General features: G+C 42.7%; 1 protein-coding gene across 5 annotated transcripts in view; it reads right to left on the minus strand.

Annotated features, from left to right (window-relative positions):
* ODF2L (outer dense fiber of sperm tails 2 like) overlaps nucleotides 1-15,575 on the minus strand; it is an 81,791-nt gene that overhangs the window by 37,819 nt on the left and 28,397 nt on the right. For 2 of the 5 annotated variants that reach the window (XM_019489063.2, XM_059728021.1), the window contains exons 2-7: nucleotides 14,285-14,440; nucleotides 11,379-11,542; nucleotides 9,016-9,142; nucleotides 6,850-6,981; nucleotides 5,185-5,247; nucleotides 69-140 (exon numbers count right to left, since the gene is read on the minus strand). In XM_019489063.2, coding sequence (XP_019344608.1) covers nucleotides 69-140; nucleotides 5,185-5,247; nucleotides 6,850-6,981; nucleotides 9,016-9,142; nucleotides 11,379-11,542; nucleotides 14,285-14,440 — 714 coding nt within the window. The remainder of the gene's footprint in view (nucleotides 1-68; nucleotides 141-5,184; nucleotides 5,248-6,849; nucleotides 6,982-9,015; nucleotides 9,143-11,378; nucleotides 11,543-14,284; nucleotides 14,441-15,575) is intronic. The other 3 variants (XM_019489064.2, XM_019489065.2, XM_059728022.1) reach the window with 3 other exon arrangements.

The following is a 15,575-nucleotide window of genomic DNA, read 5'->3' on the forward strand; positions in this document are numbered from 1 at the left end:
CTGTTTTAGTGATAGTCATCTAGTACATTGAGATAAGCACACACATTGTGAGGAAAACAGTAACTAACTTTTTGCAGTTGAAGCTGAGAAGAAAGTTCCTGAATATGCCTCTGTCTTTCAAGCACTTCTTTTTTGAGAGCCTTCAAAGAAGATAAATTAAAACAAAATAAAAAGGTTAGACAACACACATATTAGGCTGCATTTTTACAATCTTGGACCAGGATTACACACTTATGGGAATCATTTGTTAGGGTAACCGAGTTCTCATTTAGAGAGAGACAACCCTAGCATTTTCAAATAAAGGATGCTTAAGAGCAAAACAACTGTGACCCTGAATATTGCGCAATTGTGTCTGAAGAGGCAGGAATACATTTAAGCATACATATGCAGTTAACATAACTTATTACCCAAATTTGGCAAATGTATGATGCTGGTTTATACTATGCTACTAAGATATTTTGGGATACTGCCTGTTATATTTACCTCTAATTGCTGATGGATATGCTACATTTACAAGTTGAAAAAGAATTTTTGTTTGTTTAAAATTACCTTCTGAATGGCCACAAGAGGGAGACTGGGCAGACAGAGAAGGAAGACAGAAGAAGGAACAAAACAGAATCATAAAGAAGTAGGGCTGGAAGGTCATTTAGTCTATAGATTATCTAATCCAACCCCCTGCCTGATGCAGGATCATCCCTATCCAAACTTATATCTTATACAAATCGATTGCCTAACCCACGGGTGGGCGAAATATGGCTTGACAACAATTGGATCCAGCCCGTGGGCAGGCACTTGCCAATTGATTGCATCCAGCTCACAGCTGCCCCCACAGTGCTCTGGATGGGGCCACGCCCCACCCAATCCCACCCAAGACAGCCCATGCCACGCTCCTGCCTGCACCTCCCCTGTGCCTCCAGCATGCACAGCTTCCCAGTGGGGCTGCTGCTGCTGCTGCCCAGGTACTGCTCAGCTCTCCCCGCCTCCAGTAGCTCCTCCTCCTCCTGCCCCTGTTGCACCACTCTGGAAAGCAGGCAATGCAGGGAAGCCATGGAGACATGCGTCAGGCACCAGATGCCCAGCCCAGCAGGGGGGAAGCTGCAGCTGGGCAGCTCCTCTCCTAGCACATGGGGCTTTAGCTTTAGCTCCTGGATGCCTTCTACCCACTCTGCCTGCCTGGCATGATAAGCAGCCACCCATGAGCAGCCGAGTGGCCACACACACAAAAACACACACCTCACACCACCACACACACACACACACACACACACACACACACACTCATCACACTTCCCCCAACAACACATAAAAGTAAGATTTTATTATAAGCTTCTATGTAATTGCCTCCGTAGACACTACTCAAAAAATAAATCAGAAGAAAAATTATTTTTGAAATCAATTTAAAATATGTTATATTAGATGTTTGATTTTTAGTACAGGTTTCCCTCGCTTTATGCTTTACATGCATTCCTGGAAACCAGTGCATAACTTGAATTTGCATAAAGGGAACCCACTTTACAATGTAACAAATAAGGATATGTTCCAAGACCTCAACTGTACTGAACCCCAGGCCCATTTCTACCACTTTTACAAGACAATTTTGGTACTCACCAAAAGCAAACAGTACACACAAGCACAGGGTGGTCGTGAATGTTACCATAATGGGAATTACAACTACAGAAACACATGTAGCAGACAATGAGCGAGGAGCAAAGATCCACATAGGAGATTATATTTTGGTGCACGTCACTGCCACAGTGCACTGCACAAAGCAGCTGACTGCAGGCTTCGATCACACCGAATGCATAACAGTGAATTTACCTTGCATATAATGAATTTATTGGTATAAAAAGGGTCATTGAATAAGAACGAATTTGCACATACAGAACCCGCATAAAGCAAGGGAAACCTGTATATCATTTGTTTGTTATCTATAATTTATTAAAATTATATATTCTGAAAGATTTTGTGTGTCAGGCCCTCAACAGCTCACCAAAACTTGTTAAGTGGCTCTCCAGTCAAAATAATTGCCCCTGCCACAAAGGAAGGCAAAAAACCCCATGGTCCATATCAATCTGACCCTGAAGTAAAATTCCTTTCTGACCCCAAATATGGCAATTGGTTTAACCCTGATAAAACAGGCAAGACGCTCTAGCCAGGAACCTCTGGGTTTAAGTCCCAGCAGGAACAGTGGCAAACCCCACTCAAAATCCACAAACCTAGTTACAGCCAACACCCAATGCCTCTAAGAAGGCTTAAAAAAAACAACCCTGGCACACATAGCAGCAGCGATTGGAAGGAAATTCCCAGGGGTACAGCAACCAGTTAAGCCCAGAGGTATGGGATATACCCATAGTAGAACATAGGGACAGCTACACCTACATCATCCCTGAACAGTGGCTGTCCAGTAGGACTGTGTGAAGCTTTGGTCCCTGATTCAATTTGGTGCAGATTTGGCCTGATTTGCTGGCTGAATCTCCAAATCCGAATTGAATGAGGAGACCCTTTAATTTCTCTGAATCGAATTGGAACTCTCCGAATTGATTCGGAGAGATTCAAAAAGATTTGGTGATTCGGATATAGACCTAGCTTTCAATGTTTTTCCTACATACCTCGAGGTACCAGGCGGCTCACGAATGCTGCGATGGTGGGGCAGATGGAGCATCCCACAGGACTGCGGGGGGCTCCCCAGCATGCTTAGCAGGAGCCCCAGAAGTGGACCAGAAGCACTTCCAGTCCACTTCTGGGTCTGCCAGGGAGCATGCCGGGCCCCCCCCTTGCTCTCCCGGCTCTGTGACTGGTGCCTCCTGGGCTTGGGGGGGCATCTGGGGTCCCCCCCTGTGGTTGGTCACTGAGCTGAGGGGGTGTGGGGAGGCCCCCCCAGCGCACTCCCCGGCAGACCCAGAAGTGGACCAGAAGTACTTCCGGTCCACTTCCGGGTTCACTGCTGAGCACGTGGGGGGCTCTCCTGTGCTTCTGTGGGATGCTCCATCTGCCCCAGCATTGCAGCATTCACAAGCTGCGCCTGGTACCTTGAGGTATATAGAAAAAACATTTAAAGCTGTGTCTATGGCCAAATCACTAATTCTCTGAATCAGCATCAAATCTTCAGATTCAGCCGAATTGAGTCGGGGACAGTGATCAGAATCAACGAATCGAATACAGCCCATTTCGCACACCCCTACTGTCCAGCCTCTTCTTGAGCTCTCTTGAAGAGTCCACAACTTCCATAGGCAATCTGTTCCACAGCCTCCCTGATCTAACGAGAAATATGTTTTTCTTAATATCTCTACTTTGCTGCAACTTTAAGCCACTGGTCTGTATCCTACTCTCTGCAGCAAGAGAAAAAAGGTATTTTCTCTCTTCTTTATGACAGCCCTTCAAGTATTTTAAGACTGCTATCATGGCCCCTCTTAAGCACCTTTTCCACAAGCTGAACTTGCCTAGGGAAATGGTATATTGAGTAAAGAACTAAAAACAAAGATAAATGAATGAAAATTAATTTTCTGGAGACAAAACTAAAAAAGCCTAAAGACACATCCAATAATATGTATTACCAAAGTATTAGTAATCTTTTTTGTGAGGAAAGACATCCTAACCGTAAAGAGTATTGGCTGGAAGGTTTACATGTATATTCTACCCCTCATTCCAGACTGATCCTGTTTTATAAACTGCCTCAAAAGATTAATCTATTCTTAGGGTTTCCTAATATTGCCATGTATCAGGAGATTGCCTGGGTGCTTAGATTTCAATTTCCAATGCAGTCACTTTTTGCCAGGACTGAAAATCAGGTGACTTAAGTTAGATTTCTGGCTATCTTTTGCTATTTTGTTACAGAGAAGCCATAAGACCACTCTTCACTCCAGTTTTTCCCCACCTGTGAAGTGAAGGTAGTACTTAATTTTTTCTGTGTACAACATGAGATTTGTCACTGAAAAGCACTGTGTAAAGTGCATTGTTGCTCCTCTTGAGTATTCTGGTAAATACTCTGGTAAACCAACTTCAATTTCCAACACTTTGACATTAAAAAATGCTACTGAAGGAATGATGCGTTTTGTTGTAATATTCATATGGCACAAAAATTATTGTGGTAGTGTTGGAGTGATGTTGTAATTATGATGATCTGGGAAAAATATGAGGGGCAAAGATTTTTGTGAGTGATATCTGTTATTGGACCAACCACATAGTTGGGAAGGACACAGACAAACTTCTGGGTACAACAGTACCCTTCCTCAGGGTGAGACTTCCTTGAGATTTTAAGTAAAGATCTGAGGAACGATAACTTTGGTAGCAAAAGCTTCTTATGTCCCTCCCAAGAATACATTTGGTCCGATAAAAGATATCACTCACAAAATTCCTTGCCTCTTACAAAAATTATTAACATTTCACATCTCACAAAAATAACCATCTGGACTCACATCTTTCATTCTAAGGCTTTCATTACTTAAATGATATGGTTATGCCCTTTTCTCATCTGTGACTGATGGCATAACTGAGGGGCTGATTCACCTAGTTTTAATGCTTCCTATTTCCATCTTCTTTTTCAAAACCGTGCAGCCTGATTACAAGTGCTGCTGTCTGGGTAGGAATGTGATCCCATAGTGGGATGAAATATTTTATAAACTACAACAAAAATGGTAAATCATTGGGAACAATTAATCCACGCTTTTCTTCCTACCTTACATCACCTGTTCACTTATATCAGAATAAAAAGATTATGGCATATTTGAATAAACATAACACTAATGTAAAAACACCTCGCCTTTGAAAAATAAGACTAAACTTTCATCAGTGCAAAATCAACTGTTGTTCCATTAAAGTGTCTCTGGATTTACACTGACCAATACCTGGGTCCATATTGTTTACAAGATAATATACAGAACATTCAGGTCTGAGTAACACATTTTAGTTACAGTCTTACAAAGTATCACTATAATGTATAATTCACTTCCATAATCAAGATGAGATCATAGTCCTGCAAAATATCATTTGTGAAATAAGTAATAAAAAACAGCGAGAACCAGGCAAGTATCCCTAACATCTTCCTAAATGACAGTGCAAGACAAATATTAAAGAGCCCTTCACCTCCAGTGTCTGAAAACTGCCTGGTGAATTGTAGGAGATTGTGATCTTTTTGTTTTGACGTGCCTGGATATCAGAAAGGGCTAGACACTGAAGCTCACTTACATCAATTTCAGTTTCAGTTTCAACTAACTTCTGCATCAAAATATCAATATGTTCACTGCTTACCTGCAAGACAGAGAAAGATGCATATTAAATTAATTTAAATGAACAACTTCCACAGCATATTACTATACTTCCAATGAAATTTTACACATATGAAACACTAATCTAAAAAAAAAGAGCAAAAAGGAAAAAAACCTTTACTTAGATATGCATGAGCAATTGGTCATAAATATCTTAAGTATTCCATTTACTTTGAGCACAGAATCTTTTAACAGGGGAAGCACATCATGGTTAGTTCCAGGTCAAACCAAGTTAAATACACACTTATATCCATAATTATTTAATCTTCCTCTGCAAACAGTCACTTAAATAAAAGTACATATTCCATGCATCATATTTTGAAGACTCTACAAAGCATTTGCATCAGAGTTTCTGAAGTAGTCCAATGCTGAAAATGCTGGTTTTGTGAACCTACAGGAAACAGCACCAAAAAGCTGCTAGATCCCAAAATCCCAAGTTATCTTATGCCACAAAAGCAAATAAATTTGGAACAGCAAAACAATGTACATAAACATAACCACAATATAATTGTCAATTATATGATTTGGCAATCAAATTGCCCTTATTTATTAGTTTTTTTCACTACAACTGAAATTTAAAAAATAACAACCTAATATATCAGGTTGATGGAACTTCCAGCTACTAAATCCCAAATATTTTAACTTCAGCATGCTGAGAACGAACCCATTTAGGTAACTCAGCACCTCACAGGACCAGGCCCAGAATGAATAATAAGTGACAAGAGACAACCAGCAAAATAGGGAACCACAGATGGATCAGAAATAAAGTAAAAAGACAAAGAAAGTTAGAAAAGGGAACAAAAGAGAATTAGCAAATGAGACTGTACTCTAGGCCTAACATGCCTGCTCTAATGCCACGATGATGGATTTTAGGCAAAACATTGCTTTTTGGGGTCATGACTTGAGATGAAACATCCATGCATGAACAGACAGAGCATATTTATGTAGTCCCTTTATGAATTCACTCTATACCTACATGAATAAGAACATTTATGAACTGGATTTTTTCAAATACAAATGAACTAAATGACGCCCATACTTCTAATATAATGAACTTTATATATTTTTCATTTTTGTTTTAGTGACAAATAATAGAAAGCAGACATGCTGTTTCTCTTTTCTTTTCTTTTTGTTCTTTCCTTAACATTCTCTCCTTCCTTGATTATTTTATGCGTACAGGCTGTAGAAAAGAAGAAATATATCCTTCCTCCTCTGTTTTTATTAAAAGCTATTTAAAATCTTCTTTGAAAGTTAAGCTATTTGGATTCTTGTTTTAAACCTAGCAGTTATCTGAACAAAAGACGAACAGACATTATAGTGAATTAAGATATTCTACAGTTTTATACTAGCACTGCACAGATTTTCCTAAACAGCTAACTCTTCCCACAGAGTAAAAATGTGTTTTAAATAACCTGAAAAGGGATTCTGTTTTTAACTTGAACAGTAAAGGATATTTGAAACAATATTTTGCATTTTTTATAACAATTTTGTCTTTGAAAACACTGATAGAAAAGAACAAGGATCATTTAAAATGTGTGTTCAGTTTACTCTTAAATTAATTCAAGATTGCTTTGGATCATCTTACTTCTTTATAGTCTGTTGTTTGTAGTAGGTGCAGTAACAATTCCTTTGTGTATCTGAGTGCTTCTAGTTCTTTAAGCAATAAATCCTCTTGTTTAGAAATCTTTATCACATCTGATGTAGAAAAATTACATGCCTAATAAAATATTGAGCCACAAATATATTAGACTTTTACTAAAGTAGTCAAAATAATAAATAATTTTTTCAAATAACAGGAATGTTCAAAATACTGCTTAATTAGGTTTATACATTGTAGCATAAAATACTGAAATGCACTATGCACTCCTCAGTCTGTGAAAGAGATAGCAAGCATATACTACACTTAAATTTAAATTTAAATTTTTGCTGACAAAAATGAAATTCTCCTCTTGTAGTCAAATTTGTTATACTGCTCTAACGAGAGAGAATTGGTCACTAGATCCAATTTCATTTTGGTTTACATATTACTTATTCAGAAGATCCTTTATTTCAATACAGCTGGAGATAGATGGGAGTACTGTTGGAAACATTGACTTCCTTATGCAGAAAGGTGGTAAATCCCAAGAACAAGTCTTAAACTGATTACTTATAAGGAAATGCAAAAATATAGATGTCTCAATCTTAAACCTAAAACAAGAAAAAACAAAAAATGTTAAGGGCACATCTTCAACTAAAGGTTTAGTTCTATTTACTCCTGCATTGTTACTATCTACCATACAACATAACTTGTAAATATTGGCACAATCAGGCTTGCTCACAAACCCACAATATGCAATAAGTTTCTGCTTAGGTAGCTTAAAATAGCTAAAAAATGCTGACTTTAAATACATAGATGGCATTTGGGTTCAAAGTTAATGTTGATTTTGAGATGAAAACAAATCATCTCACCTTTCAAAGCTACTTCAAAATACTTGGCTACAGTATCAGATTGCATCAGTCAACGTCTGGCAAGTTTTCTATTTAAGCAGAAATTTACTTCTGTAGAAATGAGGGGAGATAACTGTGCCCGCCTATGCTCGAGCAACTGCTCCCAAATGGCTCAGGGCCAGGTGATCCAGGCTCAGACTTGGTCTTTCTCTGGCACTTGCGCTCGCTGTACGCCACATCCTTAGGGAAACTCCAATGCTTGCCATGTCTTACTCTTAAGTTTAGATGCGAGAGGTTCCCATCTGTGTTGGACTTGCTTGGAGGTGTCGCATACGGATGTCCTTGGGGCTCCACCTCCTTACACCCCTTCCATACACAACCTGGTGATCATGGCTGTTTAGTTGATAGCTTCAGCCCTCTCCGACACCACTGAGTGTGTCATCACACCGACTGGTCCTCTGATGGATTTTAGTAAATACAGCATATGGTTGTATACTGGTCACTGGTCAGCCAATCTTCCTGCCATGCTGAGCCTGTAAAATGCTCAGCAGACACAGGAGAACAATCTTCCTCCTTACGACCATATTTCTGGGATCAACCGAACAAGCTAGTCTGACTAAACTGGCCTTCAGCCTCAGAGTCCCTGAGGACTCCTGGTCCATCATCCCAGTCTCTGGCTCCAGGAGTAATGCAAAAATCACAACAACAACAAAAAAGAATCAGGAGGGTAGAGGTCTCTCCTCCCTACTCATGCGTCCCTGTGTGTTGCTGTGGCATTAGTTCCTCGGCATCCTTCTATTGTCCAGCGCTGGGTGTCACTCACCCGGGTGGCAAGCTCCTCTTCAGAACTCTACTTGGCATCCCTGGCTTGTGGTATGGCTGGGCGTGCTAGCCGGAAGCATACAGCTGCCTCCAGGCTGTTGCTCTCTGGCTTGTTCCTGGCAGACGGGTTTTGAAGATGACTGCTGGTGCTGACTGATGACATCATCCTCCTGCGCCGCCCCCAGCTGCACTGATAAGCAGCTGATGAACCATTCAGGTGGCTTCATTTGCAGTTCCCCACTCCTTGCCACTGTGCCTGTCAGGTAGGTTTTTCAGGGTCATGGGGCTTTCAGGGCCATTTCCCCAGGACTGTGGGGTTTGCCTGTTGCCATTCTGGCCCTGAGAAAGGGGTCTCCACCCCTTTACTCTTGTCACTCTGCAGCAATAATAAAAATGCTAGCAGAGCATGTCCTGGGACATTAATTCATTTTCAGTTCTAAGGATGGACATCTAAACAAATGATTATACAGAATTAAAATACAGAAAAACAAAACATGCTTACATTTGTAATTCTCAAAACAGTCTCTTTAAAAGTTGGCAAAAACATTTCTGCTGAGCTGACTGCCATCTCTGCTTCAAGGAGTTTTTCCTGTACTGTAGCCTTTTGCATAAGGGCTTCTTCTGTCAATCTGATTACAAGAAAAACTTCATAAGGATATCAAAACATACTAGCTAGACATGTTTACTAAATACATATAACTTTTAAGCAATAAAAATCTGTGATCCAGAAAACACAAATATTCTCAAATCTGATCAATAAAACTTGACTGCAGCTTTTTTTTTTTAAATCAGTGCAAATGTAACTTAAGTATGATCCTCAGATTTTGGCCTTCACATAGGCCTCAGTCCCTTTAAACTGCGCATTAAAAATCATTTACTTAAATACAGGAATAATTACTTTCTGCTGCAGAACTCCATATCACTGTAACCCAATACAGACACAAACATCATGATTTAGCCTATAGTACTAAAAACTCAAGGTTTTTCTTTTTCAAAGTTATCTTTGAAGTGTTAATCTTTGTAAGACCATAACATGAATTCAAACAAAATTAAATACATTTTCACTTATGAAGTTGTTTGATTTTTCATTCCATCTAACTAGGGCAATGAAAACACTCAGTGTCACTTGGTAATTCTCATTCAGCAGCGTAACACTGCAGGGCTCGTATTACGCACACATTAAGGGCAGAGTAATGTTCCTGAATAAAATATCCACCTTGTTTTTGGGAAGGGAGAATAAAGAAAAAAAGGAAGAAAAGGGAAAGAAACGGTTTAAATTGGGGAAAAATCAGTGGTGAGGCAGGGAGGGAGTAAGGCTGGGACTAGGGAACAGACAGTGGGAGGGGTGCTGCGCAGCCCGTCGGCCGTTCCCGGGGCTGCAGCATGGAGCAAAGTGGGGGGGGGGGACCTGTCAGTGGGTGTGGGGCACGGGAAGGGGGGGCATGGCTCTTGCTGCTACATGCCCCTGGGAATGGGCAACGGGCTGTGCAGCACCCCTCCCACCATCCCTTCCCTAGTCCCAGGCTGGGGGGTTTTGCTGGGCTCTTCCCGGGGGACACGTGAGAAGTATGTATTCAAACCCCTTTGGGTTCAGTGAGTCTAGAAGCCCAAACTTCCATTTCTTGAGCTAGTGTCTTAACCCCTAAGCTACAGGGTAAAAGGTGGGTGGGCTGTCATCCCTTTCCTCACACTGTGCTTTACATTGAAGCTCATGCTGGGATCAGGTAGGCCCTCTTTGAGCAAGTTGGATCCCAACATGACAGAAGTGCCTTCTCATAGCCCTGATTCAGATGCCTAAGCTCCAAGGCATTCAGATTCCCCTCTTCCCAGCATTTTCAATTGGTTGTTTTAGATGCCTCCTTGATAAGTGCTTAGGTGCTCTGGAGGGGTATAGGTAAGATGCAGCTGTAAGATCCTGGGATGCTGATGGCTCAAGCCCAGAACACACCAAAAGGATCTAGACCATGCCAGGACAAGAAATGCAAAACCTGCCAACACATCTCCACCACCCCCGCTATTACTACACCCCACAACAGAGCCATCAGCATCCCAGGATCTTACAGCTGCACCTCCAGAAATGTAATATACCTCATCCAATGCACCAAATGCCCTGATGGAAAATATGTAGGAGAGACCAAACAACAACTGCGCACCAGAATGAACGCACACCGGAAATGTAGCAAAGACAGAAACACCCAATTACTGGTGGGGGCACATTTCTCACAGGAGGGCCACTCTCTCTCCAATCTCTCAGTCCTGATTCTCAAGGGAAACTTACACAACACTTCCCAGAGATGAACCTATGAGCTCCATTTCTTTAACCTCCTGGATACTAGAGATCACGGACTAAATGCAGACATTGGATTTTTGATACATTATAATCTGCCTGGCAACTGACTCCCCAGCCCAGCCGCTGGCTTCTTTACTTTTCATTCCAACCAGGAACAGCACACATCAACTGCTGAAACTTCCTTAGCCTGACAAAGGGTTTTTGAACTCGAAAGCTTGCTTAATAACTATTCTCCAACTATTTGGGTTGGTCTAATAAAAGATATCAAATTCACCCAAGGAACCTTGTCTGCCTAGGTGCTCTGGAGGCACACAGACTACCCACTGAGAGCATGGAACTCATACACCTCCTGGGGAAGAACACACTTGCTCTTCTGGGGTGAGACAGAACTGGGCAAAACCTTATGATAGTCCTTGACTCAGGTATGAATGGCATTCGTAATAGGTAAGTAGTTTTGTATTGAATACAATACACAGTTTTCAAGAATTGAATGGGGACATATAAATGCTGTTAAGAATAGAAAGACTGTTTTATGGTGAAATTTTCTAATCACATTTTCCTTGACTAAAGCATACCGTCTCATATCATGTTCACTCAGATTTTGTGGTAAGCAATTTTCCTGTGATCTGCTTTCAAGTTGTAGTGATGGTTCTTTCAGAGTCATCTGGTGCTTGTCCATAAATCTGGCATGTGGACTCCAATTCTGCCTCAAGGGTTCCTCCTCCAAGCACACTGAAAACTTAGACATTTAATTTTGTTTTAGTTTTTATCCTCTTCCAATTATGATCAGCATAGATCCTCCCTGACTGACAAGATGCAGTCAAAAGGTTAAAAAAAAAAAGAGTGGCCAAAGCTCAGGCACTTGTTGAAGATTTCCATGCATCATCTTTTAATTTTATTCTTTCCATGTATCATCTTTTAATATTATTTTGAGAAATAATCTCTCCAATAGCATCTTTCTCCACAAACCTACTTCCTCTTTCTCATCTATAGGTGAAAAGTCTTGTCTACTTCTTCAAAACATCTAAAAGAGATTTTTATACCTTGAAAATCAAGCACACTATTTTCATAATGAGAAAAATAGAAGTCCAGAATCATGATTCATCTCTATTGCCTTTCATGAAAAGGCATAAACAATGTTATGCATCACAGTAGCAGTAGCATTTTTATAATTATGCCCATGTAGTTTAATTAACCTCTTTAAAAAGCCTAAAAAACAATACAGCCAATATTTAAATTGAAGACTAAGATCATGGGCAGATGTAACTTCAAATTGTTTTTAAAGTGGGGGCTTGCTGGACAGGATCATGTATCAACTGTTATGATTTAACTGTTACATCTGTCTATAGGGTTAAATATAGATATTTGGGAGGTTAAATTGGGTTTGAAGTGGCCACCCGATTTAAACTTAGCTCGTCCCGGTGCTAAATCAGTCTAAAACTGTAACTGTACAGAAGCTTCATCAACACAAACTGGTTTAAAAATTGCAGACCCCAGTTTAAGATAAACCTGGATATATGTAGTAACAAACTTATATGATTTAGATCAAACCAGTGAACGGAACTTCTGTAGACTTGCCCTGCACAGTAGGGCTGTGCAAAATTTTGCCACCAGTTTTGTTTCGACACTGTTTTAACTCGTTTAGAGATCGAAACAATGAAATCAAAATAAAACAGATATCGTTGAAACAGCCTCAAAACAAAACGAGGCAAGTCAAAAATGTTGCCGTTTCACACATAGGCTATAATGGGGAAGCTTGAAACAGCCTGTATCTTTATCATTTCTGGTCTGATTTGGATGAAACTTGCATAAATAGTAGCCCCTTCTGAGGGCATGAAGCCTGCCACGTTTCAGGGAGATAGATGCAGGGGGTTCAGGGAAACTGCACCCCAAATTCTTGAAAGCAAAACTCATGTCACGTGTATGTGTTAAGCCACAGTGAGGTCAAAACTGCAGGCCTGCTAGGTCCTGCTGTGGCCACAAAGCCTGCCAGCTGTTAAGGAGATAGGTGCAGGGGGGTTCTGGCAAGCAGGCAAAACTAGCAGCAGGGCTACAGTTTTCACTCCACTCTGCCCCAAGACAGACACAGTCAGTTGCACAAGGACCCATGTCACAAGTTTTCCCTGTTAGCAGCTAGGGGTGTAGGGCCCCAGAACCCCACCGCACCTATCTCCTTAACAGCTGAAAGGCTTCGTGGCCTCAGCAGGGGCCAGCAGGCCTGCAGCTTTCACCCTGCTCCACCTTAACACACACAGTGTCACCCATGTCACAAGTTTTGCTTGTCTGCAGCTTGAGGTACAGTTTCCCCCAAACCCCTGCCCCCATCTCCTTGAAACAAGGCAGTCTTTGTGGCCTCCTCAGGGGCTAGCATGCCTGCAGTTTTGACCCCGCTGTGGCTTAACACATACGCATGACATGAGTTTTGCTTTCAAGACTTTGGGGTGCAGTTTCCCTGAACCCCCTGCACCTATGTCCCTGAAACTTGGCAGGCTTCATGCCCTCAGAAGGGGCTGCCATTCCTGCAAGTTTCATCCAAATCAGGCCAGAAATGGTCAGGTTATAGGCTGTTTTGAGCTTCCCCATTATAGGCTATGGGCGAAACAGCCTTCAAACGGCGAAACTGTTTTGATGAAACGGAACAGAACAGCTGTTTCGAATTGAAACAAAATTTGAAATGGAACGCTGTTCTGTTGAAATGCTGGTCGAAACAGAATGCTGCCATTTCACACAGCCCCAGGGCTGGGAAAACCCAGCCACTGGCCCCAGCGCTGCTCTTTTCATAAGCCCCGCACTGGGATATATTTTGCGCTCTCTGGCCCAGCTATCCCTCTCCACCTCCATCTTACAAGCATTTGGTGCTGCCGGAGCTGAGCAAGGAAGTCCTAGTGTGGGGAAGGGTGGGAGGAACGGGGGTGTAGGTTTGCCAGTGGGGAGGGGGGAGGTGGTCTAAAAGTAGTCCCTGATTCCACCCCCCTCCAAGAACCCCCCACGGATCCTGTCAGACACTCCCAGACCCCAGAAAAACCCTGTGGGTTATGCCAGGCCCCCTACCCCACCCACGGGTCACAGCTGCTCCCCTACCCCTCACAGGTCACGCTTGCCCCCAACTCATCTGCAGGTTGTGCCTGCCCACCCATGTGCAGGCAGACACCTGATCCCCTCCAGACTGCTGGATCCCCAACTCCTTGCTAGCCCCCACAATCCTGACTTACCTAATATTGGGCAGCCATTTGGAGTTGATTTAACTTTCCTCCTAATGTCCCAAAAAGTCTGTACTTAGACTGCAAGTGGAAGCAAACTGAATGAAACATGGTTTAGTTCAACTTTAGTTCTACTACAATTGTTTAGTTCTACTTACATGACAATAAGAAAGGACAGACATAACAGTTCCCTCAGAACATCTTATACTGTGACAATTTAGTGCTGGTATAACTGTTACATCTGTTCACACCCGATTTATCTTATGTTTATATCTCCTTACTTGGTTCCCTGAACTGCCAGTTTCTTCACTTAAATCAGAGAAATATTGTTCATGTTGGCTGACTCCTCTTGTTCTAAAATCTCTCTCATAGGATTGTATCATGGAATAGAGTTTTGCTGCCTCTACAGGTGAAATAGGTTGTGTATGTCTTGTTCCCTGAAATAAAGATATTGATAATTATGTAATAGTTAGATTAAACTAGAATCATTGCTAAGCTGGCATTATAGACAAGCTGTCTTAGAAGTATCAAGACAAAACAAGTTACTATGCCAGTAAGTAGAACTGTTTGGCCCTAACTGTGGCAGGGCATTGTTAGTGCCTGCCACTTTAAGGGGGAAGATGTGTGGCAGGGCACTCTCGATGCCTGCCACTTTAAGACCTGAGCTGAGCAGCCAGCAGGTGCTTGACTGCAGCGGCCATTTTATATCTCTGGCCACCTATATAATCAGAGCAGTTCCCTGCTGGCAGGCCAGGCAGTAACACTGCCTGGCTGCAAGGCTCTATGCAACATTCTGAAGGTAAGGGTAGGAGCTGAAGGGGACGGCTCAGAGCCTCCTGGTCCTGAGTATGACCTAAAACTGCACCCTGCTGGGAGTGGGTAGCCTGGTGGGGCTCTCAGTGGCACAGGAGCCCCCAGGAAATGTCAGGCCAGTTATCACCCCCGTGAAAGGCAGGTTGGGGTGCTTTAACCCCAGCCCTCACCTTTGGATGGGTCATTTATCATCAGAGGTATTTAGGGCCAGGCATGGCTGTGACCACCTGAGCCCTGTGGGGTGCAAGACCCCAAGGAGCAAGAGTGGGGGCCAGTTACTGTTGCGCCACCTGAGCCCTGTGGGTGCAAGACCCTGAGGAGCGAGAGTGGGGGCCAGGTACAGCTGTGGCCACCTGAGTCCTATGGGGGGGTGCAAGGCCTTGAGGAGAGATAGTTGGGACCAGGCATGGCTATGGCCACCTGAGCCCACCAGGGAGGGAAGCCCCATAGCCCCAGTGAAGGAGTGGAGATGTGGAGTCCCTGTAGGATGGTGGCCTCAGTGAGGGGGCAGTGTGAGAAATGTGGCCCCAGTGAGGGAGTGGAGATGAGAAGCCTCAGTAGGGGGGTGGCCTCAGTGAGGGGGTGGCGTGAGATATGGAGCCCCAGTAAAGGGGGAGGCCCCAGTGAGGGGGTGGTGTGGAGCCCCAGTGAGGGGGAAAACCAGAGGACAGGGAGCCCAGTATGTCTGAATGTATAGAGTTGCCCTGGAACGAGCCAGGGCAAGCTTAGATCCGGTCGGGTAATTGGCTGGCCACTACC

This window comes from Alligator mississippiensis, chromosome 5 (genome assembly GCF_030867095.1).
Source record: "Alligator mississippiensis isolate rAllMis1 chromosome 5, rAllMis1, whole genome shotgun sequence".
Taxonomy (NCBI): domain Eukaryota; kingdom Metazoa; phylum Chordata; order Crocodylia; family Alligatoridae; genus Alligator; species Alligator mississippiensis.